General features: G+C 44.9%; 1 protein-coding gene across 1 annotated transcript; it reads right to left on the bottom strand.

The window, feature by feature from the left end:
- Nucleotides 1–536: 536 nt before the first annotated feature.
- On the bottom strand, nucleotides 537–11,681 carry LOC131925773 (histone H3.3A). The gene is made up of 4 exons (XM_059281128.1): nucleotides 11,519–11,681; nucleotides 9,822–9,972; nucleotides 8,344–8,497; nucleotides 537–971 (listed from the first exon to the last, which is right to left on the bottom strand). Exons 2-4 carry the CDS (start codon nucleotides 9,947–9,949, stop codon nucleotides 843–845), a joined length of 411 nt encoding a protein of 136 aa, XP_059137111.1. The 5' UTR covers nucleotides 9,950–9,972; nucleotides 11,519–11,681; the 3' UTR covers nucleotides 537–842.
- Nucleotides 11,682–13,411: the final 1,730 nt, after the last annotated feature.

Raw genomic sequence — 13,411 nt, 5'->3', positions numbered from 1 at the left:
TATTTCCAGGCACTCCAGTTGATTACTTTTTCTATGTGTCTTAAGAGGTTTTGTTTGTTTTTCTAGACAGGGTTTCTCTATGTAACAGTTCTGGCTATCCTGGAACTCACTCTGTAGACCAAGGCTGGCCTTGAATTTAGATTCGCCTGCCAGGCTAGCCTCGAACTCACAGAGATCCGCCTGGCTCTGCCTCCCCAGTGCTGGGATTAAAGGTGTGTGCCACCACTGCCTGGCTTCTCAAAGAGTTTTGTCTCGGACATAAAGTGATAAATCAAATCACTGGATATTAAACTTGTATCTATAAGGTTAATAATAAAGACCAAAAGCAGGTATAGTTTAATGTATTTTAATAGCAAACTTACAGGAACAGCACAGAAGACAGACAACATTAAAAACATGTACTTGCATGTAGGATAACTCAGTTAGAAAAGTATAGTGAATGGATGGAATCTACTGTATGATAAAAATGCTACAAACACCATTTAGTTGCCGTCAATAAGAAATTTACTTATTTTAAAAAAATCCAAATGCTGGCATTGTCCAGAAAATTTTAACAGGTTTATTTATAATTGTTATAAAGTTGAACTGTTGAAATGTGTTCACTGAAACATTTTGCTTGCATTAATGCTTTACATCTTGCATTTATATTAAAAATTCACACACAAATGAAAATGGAAAAACTGCCAATACCTGATTTCTGTCCCCTATTTTTCCACTCGCAATCATATACTTAGGTACCTTTTGACCCCATGGAAAAAATATCTAACATTCAGAACTACTGATAACAGGAAGAAGAGGAAAAAAATTTTTGAGAATGAAATGTTTCCCCTCATAGTGGACTCTTAAGCACGTTCTCCGCGTATGCGGCGTGCTAGCTGGATATCTTTTGGCATAATTGTTACACGTTTGGCATGGATAGCACACAGGTTGGTATCTTCGAAAAGGCCAACCAGATAGGCCTCACTTGCCTCCTGCAACAATAATAAAGAAAAATTACTATTATTGTTTTCAACACTTACATAGTATTAAAACCCTTTAAAATGACTTTTATCAAAACATTTACCAAATGTTTACAGTAAAAAACCCATCAAAACGCTTAAAGTTCGTAACGTAACTTTTCTTTCTTTTTCTATGTGGCCCTGGCTGTCCTGAAACTCGATCTGTAGACTAGGTTGTCCTCAAAACTCAGAGATCTGCCTGCCTGTCTCTCCAGGAGTGCTGGGATTAAAAGGCATGCACCACACCACCACTGTCAAGCTTTATAAGTTAATAATTTTTGTAAAATCACACAATCACCAAGACACTTCAAAGAAAACAACCAATTCTACTATTCCCATCCTTACAAAGGGAATTGTATCCAGCCCAGCATCTCTTCAATAGCTGACACCATGGCAGCTGCAATATGGAGAACAGGTCCCCCTCACATAGGCTCTTCTCTACTGTCTTGTTCATATTTTGGGAGTGCCGAGGATTGAACTCAGGACTCTCCTTGTCCTTTTTTCAGCTAAGTGTACTTAAGGGTCTAGGAATACGCCACAGATGGGTTTTTACTTTGATCTGTGTGACTATCTCCAAAGTACTTTCTTCCAAACCCTTTAATGCCCTCTAGAATGCTGATCCCGTGGGGGAGGGGGGGCAGTCGCCCCCCATTTCACTGTTAAGATTCCCCAGGGCATTTTCTCATTCATCCTACCACCTAAAACTTGCTAGTTATATAAACCAGTCATTGACACTTGTCATGTAATGTGATGAGGAAAAGAGGGAACCAAAGCTTGGGACTCCTGCCTATAAACTCATAAATGCGGGCATTATTTGTTCCCTGGGAGTCACATGATGGAAGCAGACAGCCAATTCCTAAAGGCTGTCCTTTGACCTTCAGACACATGCCACTGTACATGTGTGCATAGCATGAAACACAAACGGCTTCATTTTATAATTTTCTAGGGTTCCTAGGGTAGGAATTGGTAATAATATAATGTAGCCTAGTGGCACCACCTTTCACCAATAAAACCAAGGTTCTGCTTTCTAAATACCAACAAAGGAAGTGAAGAGGAGTATGGCTCAACATAAAATATACACATGGGGAAAATCTTGAAAGACTACTGTGAAGACGGCTTTGTGCACACTAAGCAAGTGCTCTATCTCTGGAGCTGTATACCTGCTGCCCTTCATTCACATTCACGCTTTTGTCCTTTGTGTATGTATGGACTGAGTGGGAAGGCATCATGTGTACACACTGTGTGCGCATGAGGCAGAGATGGACACTGGCTACCTTTGACAGTTTTCTTATTGAAACTGGAGCCCTCCAATTCAGCTGGCCTGGCAAGCCAGCAGGTTCCGAGGGTCTGCCTAGCTCCAATTCCCCAGCACTGATATTCTACACACTGTGTCCCTCTTTCTGTGTGTACCGGGGATCTGAACCCAGGTCCTTATGTGTGTACAGTAAGCACTTTAATGACTAACCATCTTCCCAGTATCAATCTTGTTTTTTGAAACAAGGTCTATCACAGAAACCCGGGACTAGCTAACCAGGGCCAAGGAGGTTGACCTGTTCTAGGCTCAGTATTTACAAGCAGCCAACACCATGGAGAGCTTTTTACATGGGTGTTAGGGACTGAACACAGGCCTTTATGTTTCCAAGACAAGCACTTAACCAAGCCATCTCTCTAGCCCCTAGCTGCATCCTTTAGGGAATCCTTAGTACCTCACTTCTGTAAAAATCTGCCTCGTGCAAAATGTACTATTCCTATATGCCTTGAACACTTAGGAGTCTTACCTATCTTATTATCTAAGTTCTAGCTCAAAACTATTCCCTGAAGGAATATATATGTTCTTGATAATGAAGCCACACCCCAGTTCCTTGGCATCCACACTGGTCCTACTATGTATCAGTCACCTTTTAATATCCTTCAGTTAATCTGGTAGAGATCTCTTTCTATGTAATGCTTTGTTCCCATGGAGATGTTGTTTGTTTGCTTTCTATACCTAGCCCTAATTAAATCTCCAGCTGGGCCCACTGGTTCAGGACTCTCCCTACTCTGGAGGATGAGGCAGGAGATCATATGTGTGTTCAAGGCTAGCCTGGACAGCTCAGCAAGACCCTGCCTCAAAAATACTAACAAAAATCAGTTCTGGTGCTGGTGGTGGTGGCACACGCCTTTAATCCCAGCACTCGGGAGGCAGAGGCAGGAGGATCTCTGTGAGTTCGAGGCCAGCCTGGTCTACAGAGCGAGATCCAGAACAGGCACCAAAACTACACACAGAAACCCTGTCTCGAGAGGGGAAGGAAAAAAAAAAAAATCTATTCTGGGAATAAGCAAGATTCCCAGCACTGCAAAACCCCAAATCCCCACAATGCTTTTCTGTGTAATTCACTCAGATCTTACATATTCCAAAAGCAAAATCTTACTATTTAGAGACTCTTTCTTGGGCTAGTCTACAAATGGGTTAAAAACTCTGGAAAGTGGGCTGGTGAGATGGCTCAGTGGGTAGTTGCTTGTTGTCAAACCTGACAACCTCAGTTTGACTCTTGGAAACCCACATGGTAGAAAAATCAAGTCCTCTAACTTGTCCTCTGACTTTCATGTGCACACGCACACACAAACACAATTGTAAAAATAATAAAAGTGAGTTAAGTACAATATATTGGGGCCTACTCTTAGGGGTTTACAATGTAGAAACCATTATTTTGTTTAACTCAGCATCAGGATTATGCAAACCTAGAATAGAATGTGTCTGTGAAATGCTGCACAAGCTTCTGGGAAGTAAATAGGGGTCATGTTTCTGAGACCATTTGCTTGTAAGAGTTGTTCTAGTCAGGTGGTAGTGGTGCACACCTTTAATCCCAGCAATTGGGAGGCAGAGGCAGGAGGATCTCAAGTTCCAGGACAGATAGGACTGTTACATAGAGAAACCCTGTCTCAAAAAACTAAGAGTTGTGTTCTAGAAGATTACTCAACTCACAACACACATATATTCCCAATTCTTTTACCAAATGCTCCTAAATCCCTTTATAGCACTAAAATTATAAAAAGGTATACACACACACACACACACACACACACACACACACACACACACACCCAGCAGAGTAGAAAATACCTTTAATCCCACAGGCAGGGAATCTGAATTCCCAGCTCAGGGTCTAAATAGTAAGACCCCGTATGAAAATAAATATGGTCACATCAATTTATAACAAGGAATGCAATTCTGAAATGGTAGAAGAAAAAGTATGTTATGATTAGACATTAATCCATAACATTTTCTGTTGTGTTTCGAGACAGGGTTTCTCTGTGTCGACTTGGCTCTCTGGGAACTCACTCTGCAGACCAGGCTGGCCTCGAACTCAGAGGTCTGCCTGCCTCTGCGTGCTAAGAGTGCTGGGATTAAAGGTATGTGCCACCACACCCATCTAATTTATAAGATTGAATACATCTATGCCTTGACTCTTCTGTTTCCAAACTGTCCATCCTTAATATAAAAACATTTTAGTTCAAGCTCCCTGACACTTAGGGTAAAAGCTAAGCTAAGTGGTCAATTTTTCGCAATTTCTCCGCCTCTGAATTACACTTACATTCCCTTCCCTTTAGTGGCATAGCCATCTCCACAGCTCTCGACCTCGCTTCCTTTACTGATGAGCGTGATCCAAACATATTAAATGGAAAAGCCGGGAGCAAACATTTTAGTTATGGTTTTTTGAGGCTAGGTTTCACTCTAGCCCATGGTGGTCTTAAATGCATAGTGAACTCATAAGGATCTTCCTACCACAGCCTCTGCAGTCCTAGGAACACAGCCGAGAGCCACACCTGACACACTTCATAAATTTAAATTTTTATTAACAGTGCACTGTGCCAGAACTGGTGGCACAAGTCAGTAATCCAAGCTGGCCACTCAGGAAGCTAACTGCACGTTCAAGACAAGGTCTGCCCGAACATGGTGATACATGCCTCTCATCCCTGTGCTCCAGAGGCAGAGGCAGGCAGATCTGAGGTCAAGGACAGCCTGGTCTACTAATTTAAGTTCAAGAACACCAGAACTACATAGAAAGACTCTGTTCAAAAACAAAATCAAAATCAAAAACAACCCCCCCACATTTAAAAAAAAAAAAAAAAAAAGCTGGGGAACAGTTCAGTGTAGGTAGTTTACTCAAGCTCCATTTAGGACTACAAAACAAAAGTACGCTGTTCTGTCCTACCTCCTTTACTGTTGTGATATTATTGTGTGTCTAAGTTACAAATTACTGTTTAACATACAAAAAACCACATCTAAGTAATACACAGGATTTGAAATCATCCATTTTTAGGTATCTTAGAATGCTGGGGAGAGGTGACTGAAGCTATTTTTAATTTATCATGTGTGCTTGTGTGGGGAAGCCTGCTTGTACATCCATGCATTCATGCCAGTACCCCGAGAGGCTGAAGAGGGTATTAGGATACCGTGGAACTGGAGTTAAAGGTGGCTGTGAGCTGCCTGATGTACATGGGAAATAAAGGAAAAACAGTAGTGCTTTTTAACCACTGAGGCATCTCTCCAGTGCTTATAATCTTTTGTTTTCTTTTGAGACAAGGTTTCTCGGTGTAGCCCTGGCTGTTGCGATCCACCAGCCTAAGCCTCTGAGTTCTGGGATTAAAGGCGTGTGCTACCACGCCTGGTTCTGTCCTTCCCCTCACCCCTCAGAGACAGGTTTCTCTGTGTAGTTTTGGTGCCTGTCCTACTAGATCTTACTCTGTAGACCAGGCTGGCCTTGAACTCAAGAGATCCACCTACCTCTGCCTCCCCAGTGCTAGGATTAATGCGATCTTTTAAAAAGAGGGTCTTTAATCCCAGCACTCAGGAGGCAGAGCCAGGTGGATCTCTATGAGTTGGAGGCCAGCCTAGTCTACAGATTTAGTTCCAGGGCAGCCAGGGCTGTTACACAGAGAAAACCTGTCTCGAAAAAACAAAAAGACAGGATCATAACATGTATTATTTCAGGTTAGTCTTGAACTAGCTACGTAGTCCACCCTGATGAGGACTAAATAACAACCCCCTGCCACTATTCATGAGTGCTGGCATTACAGACCAGCAAGCCCCATCATGCTCAACTTAAATTGTGTAATTCTAAAGCCATAAACAAAGTAACTTGTTTTTAAGAGACTAGGTCTCACTGTGTAGCCCAGGCTGGCCTTGAATTTCTATCAACACCCTTGCCTCAGGCTTCCATGTGCTGAAATTATAAAGGTCGTGAGTCATGATGACAGATTATAAAGTGCTGTTTGGAATCCTTCATTTCCTTGTATATCCTACTTCTACCAGGAAATGTCTATCTTTTGTGTCTTGTGGTACTAGGGCCTAAACCCAGGGCCTTGCACATGCAAAGGGCAGGACTACTAGACATATTATCTCTAACACTCCCAGAGCTATAACCTTACAACTAATCTGTATTCACATACATACACAGGAACACACACCCACAAGAAAAACTTACAAGGAAGATCACTGTGGTTTAGAACCTTACAAAAGGGTCTCACTGTATGGAGTCTTGGCTGGCCTAGAACTCAGGAGACCCAACTGTTTCTCTACCTCCCTGAGTGCTGGATGAAAGGCTACCACCCCGAGCAAGATCCCTCTTTCAGAGCTGAGGTTGTGACTGGTTAAGAGAGCTTGCCTCGACGGGCAGTGGCATGTAGATCTGAGTCTGAGGCCAGCTGGTCTGCAGAGTTCTAGGACAGTCAGGACTACTAAGAGAAACCCTGTGTGTGTGCATGCGAGTGTAAGCTTGCATAGAATGTACAAGGCTCTGGATTTGATCCCAAGTACCATATAAAGCAGGCATGGTGGAGCATGCCTGTAATCCTAGTCTTCAAGTGGATACTAGAAAACCAGGAGTTCAAGGTCACCCTCAACTACACAGCTGGCTAGGTATTTTAGAATTAACCTAAATAAAAATTCACTCAAAAATCAGAGGACACTAAAAAAATAAGATGTGCACATTTTGCTCAAAATGACACTGGTAACCATGTAACAAGGACATTTACACATGAATGACTTTAAAAACACAAAGAGTTCTTCCACCGAAATGTTTAATAATTTCAATTGACAAAGCTTTATTATTTGAATTTAAGCTATTAAAAAAAAAAAAAAGCTGGAATTCCAAGTACAGCGATGTGTTAAGCACAGTCTACTAACAGTAATTAGAAAACAAAAGTATCTCCTTTTGGTACTCTTAGTAGTTGTGATTCATTCACAGGAATTTATAAGCAGCTATTAAAACTAAAATAAAATAAAATTCTGAGGAACAATATGGGAAGATTTTGGTAGTTGAAATTTCAGTCATTTCAATCCACTGTCAATTTAATGGATGCCTATTCCCGGAATCCACCAATTAAATGAAGCTTAGCCTAACCATAGAAACAGTTCGACCAATTATATGTCAGAGTGGAATCCACCTATCAAAAATATTTCTCATATATAAAGCACAAAAGCTAGGACAGCAACAGCAAGCAACCTTGAAAATCCTCCAATGGTGATTCGCAGTAGTGCACAACCATCTGCATTTTTACCTCCTCCGAGCTTTCTGACTGTGCAGTTAGTTTTACCGTATTTTAAGATACAAGGCTGATTATACCTATGCATTTATCAAGTATTTTTGTGTTTATTTCACATTTTAACCTTGCCCTAAGTCATTAGTATTTTATATACAACTGTCCAGACCCAAGATTAAACCCACACTATCCTTCCTATTTAATGTGAACTCTAAAGTTCCCTTTCAAACTCAAGTGTTCAAGTCCCCGTTCCTTCACAGATCCATTTGTAACAGTAATTCTTGAATACTGCCTATTCTATTTAGATACTAAACTACATCCTAATTTGCTTCTTTACATCCAGGAAGACTTTTCTTCGTCACTACTGATTGAAAGTGACTACAAATAGAATTCTAGTTCTCTATCCTAATGTCCTGTAGCACCCATAACCAAGCCAGTTTTTTAAGCATGGTTTTTAATGCAATGCTAAAAAAAATTTTAATGGTATAACTGCATTAGACTTTAGAATCAAATTAGGATTTTAATGTGTATAACTTTGAACCATTTATTTATTTAGGTTTTTCAAAAACAGGTTTTCTATGTGTAACCCTGGCTGTCCTCAAACTCAAAAATTTATCTGCCTCTGCCTCCCAAGGGCTGAGATTTAAGGCCACCACTACCCAGCTACCTTGAATCATTTAACCTTTAAATTTCATCAAGAGTGAATCAACTACATCTTAGGCTTATAATGATAGTTACATGAAAACAAGAAAGACGTGTAACTGTTCTTGGTACACATCATGGATAAAAATCAATGGTCTTTCCCACCCCATCAACTTACCTGCAAAGCACCAATAGCTGCACTCTGGAAGCGCAGATCTGTTTTGAAGTCCTGAGCAATTTCTCGCACCAGACGCTGGAAGGGGAGCTTGCGAATCAGAAGTTCAGTGGACTTCTGATAACGTCTGATTTCACGGAGTGCCACAGTACCAGGCCTTCAAAAGTTAACATTAAAGTTGTTACTAAATCCACATACGACACAAAAAGTAGTCAGCTTTAAAGAAATGCAGTAATTTTTCAAAAAATGAACCACTCAACTATTCTTCAGCACCGAATTTCACAGATCAGTTTTATGACCTGAATATTCAATTCTGTTAAGAGAAAGATCACTTTTAAAATCAATAAACATGAAATGGCAGTTTTTCAAAGCCTACATTTTTACTGTGTACACACACGAACGCATGAGCCAACCTGAGCTGAGAGTTACACTTTGAGCTGAGTGTGATACTGTATGCTTGTACCAGAACTCAGGAAGCAGAGGTAGGAGACTTGATACCAGCCTGATCTATGTAATGAGTTCCAGGTAAGCCCAGGTGAGAGTGAGCTCTGCCTTTAAAAAACAAGACTTAGGAGCACAGTTGCTGTTAGGCTGGTAATAAAGACGGCTTAGGCTTTTCTGAGTTTAAGCATCACTTTCCTTTGCCCCATCTGTGCCTTAGATTTTAAGGCCCTAAAGACTTACCAACGTTATTTACAACGCTTTACTTAAAACAGTTGTATTTAATCTCCCAGTATCCTATCATCAGTCTAGAATAATTAAATTTGAAAACCTGACTTCACATTGTTTCTTCCACATGGAAGAAAATTTTCTAAAATGAAGCCATTGTCTACAAAATTTTTTTAAACCCTAAATCTGACTTATTCTACTCTATGAGCTCTTCACTGTAACATCTGTCTATGCAAATTTGGGCAACTTGTGCCCTCTAATGGCAGATGTCCTTAATAACAGTGCTTACATCAAAATAAAATGAGGTAATAAAGGAGGGAAAAATCCCACCAAGTAAATATGTTCAACGGGGACTTTACTGGTCTCCCTAGAGTAAGTTATTACTTTACCACAAGCGAGGAGGGGCAACTTAAAAAAGAAAGTGTTTGTGTATATACAAACACACACAAATTATATATACATATACACAAAATCATTTATACATACAATATATGCACATATATAACTATTTACTAGTAAAAAATTTAATAATGGCTAGTTAAAAATGCTAGTTATGTCCTATTACCAGGTAAGTACTGGATCCCTTTAGACTTTAGATTACAGCTTCAAAATGTTATCGATAAAACCTGATTATCAAGTTACATGTATTCATAAACGAACATATGCATATATACATATTCAAGCAGTAGTGGATATTCAAAAGTGAACATCTTTTCCCCAAAGCAAAAAGTATGACGGTTACCCATCTTCCTGTTAAATTACATGGACATACTGTTTAGACACTGTCCTCTTCCTCCCCCTTTTATAAATACCTGTAACGATGAGGTTTCTTCACCCCTCCAGTAGAGGGCGCACTCTTGCGAGCGGCTTTAGTAGCCAGTTGTTTCCTGGGTGCTTTACCACCGGTGGATTTGCGGGCAGTCTGCTTTGTACGAGCCATGGTATGGGCACCTCCTTACTTACCTACCAGTATTAAAAAAAAAAAAACACAAAAAACAAAAAAAACCCATCACATTCAACTAAAACATACATATTTTCCTGCCAGAATCCCCTCCCCCCCAACCTGGAAACTAATCAGTATAGAGAAGAAAAAAAGCTGTTATATAATTAATTTGAAAGGGCGCGGATTAGGTCTACTACCCAAATACGACTTAAATCAGAAAATTGTCAGCATTAATACTCATAATGCCAATTCCAAGCGACAAACGGTCAAAACCAGCGAGACCACCCCAATACGTTTTGATTCAATTTCTTTAATTAAAGCAAAAATTAGAAACGTCTGCAAGCATTCGATCACAAACAAGTCAAATGAACGAAGCCACAAACCACAGAAAGGTCGAGTCAAATTACAGCCAGAAAAAAAAAAGGAAAAAAAAAAAAAAGGTTTCAGCGCCCCCCACCCCCGTTCGCGGCCCCCCTCGCGCTTGGCAGTTGGATTGCTGTAAATATCTGCAAACATTCTTGAGGTTTGTATCTTTACGGTTATGTTGACAAAAAGGCGTCTCGAAAGGCAAGAACAACAGCTATTGCCAGGGAGCATTCCACAAAGCCCGTCCTCCCGGGCTTCGCTATGGAAGCCGACTGCCCCGCACCCAGGCTTAATTAGCGCTCGACACCGGCCGCCCGGCCCACCCCAGCACCACATAAACTTTTGGTTCTGCCTCCCCCGGGTCCCTGGTCCCGGGTACCCGACCTGCCCGTCGCGGCCCCCGCGCCCCGCGCTGGCAGCCAGCGACTCGGCTCCCCAAGACCAGCACAAAATGGAAACAATTGCAAACGTATCCGATTCCCTTCCAAAGAGACAAACAGCAAATCGTTCGAAAATACCCCACATCCCCTGCCACGTGCCGCTCTTCAAAAAATACCAAAGTTCTTTTTTTGTTAATTTGAATTTTATATGCATCAAGTTTCTTTTTCTCCAAAAAAAAAGAGCCCCCCCCAAAAAAAAAACGTTCTTACAATTCTTCTTCCTTCCATTTTAAAATGGGGAAGAGAGAAACGGGGGGGAAAAAATATGGTCGGTGACCAGAGAAGAGAGACAAGATGGTGAAGCTCAGCCACAACTGTGGGGAGGCAGCAAAAAGCGAGTTAGCCCGGGGTGGGAAGCGGCGGCGATTTTACCCATTTCGCGCCCGAAAAACTGCGGCCCGGGACCCGCAGACGGCAGTTGAGGGGCTCGCGCGGGACATGGTGAAGGTCTGGGGTCCCGGGAAGGGGCGGCGGGCGGGATTTCACCGAAGAAAGAGGAGCCCGCGGCGCGGGAGGGCGAACAGGCTCGGCACCGCGGCGGTGCCGCTGCTGGGCTGAGGCGGAGAGACCGGGGGAGCCGCCGCCGCCGCCGCCGCCGCCGCCGCCCGAGGGAGAGGGAAACTCGCTCCCCGTCCCCATTTCTGCGCCAAAAAGTTTGCGGGTCGAGCCCGAGGGGCTGTGGGTGCCCTCCGTGGCCCGCTACGAGACCGGCGGCGAACGGGGCCCGGCTCCGGGAGAGCGGGCAGACGGGGAAACTTACCCCCCTTCTCCTTCGGCTGGAGCTCTGCAAGCAAGAGGCGGCGCTGGCGTTAGGGAGCGGCGGCGGCGCGGCGGCGGCTGCGAACACAATTGAAAGATGGCTGACACCGAGGCTAGCCCCCACACACGCCGCCCCGCCCCGCGCCGCGCGCCGGCCAATCACACACAATGGAGGGAAGGCTCGGCCCCGCCCCGGGCCCCCCGCCCCGCCCCGCCCCGCCCCTCCCCCCGCGCGCCCGTTCGCTGGCGCGCGCTCGCTCCTCCCCCCGCGCGCCGCCCGCCCCTGCCTCCCGCCGCCTCTCGCGGTGTGTACAAACACAAAAGGCACGCCGAGGGGGCCGCGGGCCCCCGCCGAGATGCCGGCCGTCCCCGGTCGGGCCCCGGCCCGCACTCCCAACCCCGCCGAGGGCAGGCGCCACGGCGAGCCCCCGCAGCCCGGCCGGCTTCGGGGTGCCCAGGGGCGGCCGAGTCGGGGGGGCGGGGGGGGATGGGAGGGCGGCGCAGGCCGCGGACCAGCGCCCGGCCCGCGGGGGGGGGGGAGGGGCACCCCCCACGCGCGCGCCCCCGAGGCGCCCGGCCCGCGTGGGGGCGGGGAGGAGGCCGCGGCCCGGCGGGCGGTCGCCGCGCCCCAGTGGAAAACGCGCCCGAGCAGGAAGCTGGCAAGTAGAAGCCCGAGTCCCGCGCCCACTCTTCGGGCCGCGCCGCGCGGCAGGGGCGGGGGACCCGCGGTTCTCTTTTCCCGCTTTCGCTCCCCGCCAAGCGCGGGCACGTCCGGAGGGTCGGGCCAAGTCGCCTGAGGACAAGTTGCTCGCGGACTCCAGCCCGGGAGAGGCGGGGCAGCCAGGTGCAGCCTTGCCGGGCGGAGACTGCCAGCTTCGCCCGGTGGCGGCCCCGGGGCTGAGGGACGGGGCTCACCCTCTCCCTCCCTGGGCCGTGCTCGGTTCTCGATGCAAGATGGCTGTGGGTTTTGTAAGCCTCTGAAACAATGTGCAACACAGCTGTAGCTGCGGCGGAGGGCTCGGCTGCCCGTGCAGCCAGAGTGGGCCTCTCAACCGCTTCACCGTTGGAGAACTGCCGTAGAAAGAAATCGGGTGACGTGGTAGTTTAATGTCAGCTGTCCGAGGCTGAAAACGGCGGGTATGAGGAAAAGCTGCCGGAGAGCTTGCTCTCTCCCGCTTTCCCGCTGCTCAGGAGCTCGGGCAACACTGCATAGCTCAAGTTCTCATTAACTGACCCACAGACATCTGAACCCTCCCCAGATGGTATTGACCAGCTCTACCACTATGTGTGAAGGCTTTTGGGTAGAAGGGTCACGAGAAGATCCCATAGGGTAGTGAAGGAGGTAAATTTCATGGATGACCTCTCAAAGCTGTCCTGTCATAGACATTATCCTGAAACAGATATGTGGAAATCAGTTATGAGAGAAGAAATGGATTTGTCCAAGGTCAGTTAAGTGAGGAGCAAACCCTGGAGAAACAAAAAAAAAATCCAGTTCTCCTGTTTCATTATTATTTAATGAGTGTTAAGTGTTGATGTGATGAACACATGCAATCTGCGATACTATCCTAAAAGCACATATGCAAAAAAAAAAAAAAAAAAAAGCCTACACTGAGCTGCCAGTGAAGAATTCCTGTAACTTGAGCCAAGACGCATTTTTTTTCTTTTGCTTGTTTTTGTTTTGTTTTCAGGAAACTAAAATATTTGTTGCTGGATTTATCCAAGAAGGCTGTTACATATCAATTGAATCAATCATATCTTCAAGAAATGATAATGTGTCACGGATAGTACTCTCCGTGTATGCTTGCTAGGTCTTCCCATGCTTTATTCCTGACTTTAAATCATTCTAAGGGATCGAAGGGCTGTTTCAGGTGAGCTACTTCATGTAGATGGTGGG

This window comes from Peromyscus eremicus, chromosome 15 (assembly GCF_949786415.1).
Source record: "Peromyscus eremicus chromosome 15, PerEre_H2_v1, whole genome shotgun sequence".
NCBI classification, from domain to species: Eukaryota; Metazoa; Chordata; class Mammalia; order Rodentia; family Cricetidae; genus Peromyscus; species Peromyscus eremicus.
The sequence above is the reverse complement of the archived record's forward strand: the minus strand, read 5'-3'. Positions and strand labels throughout refer to the sequence as shown.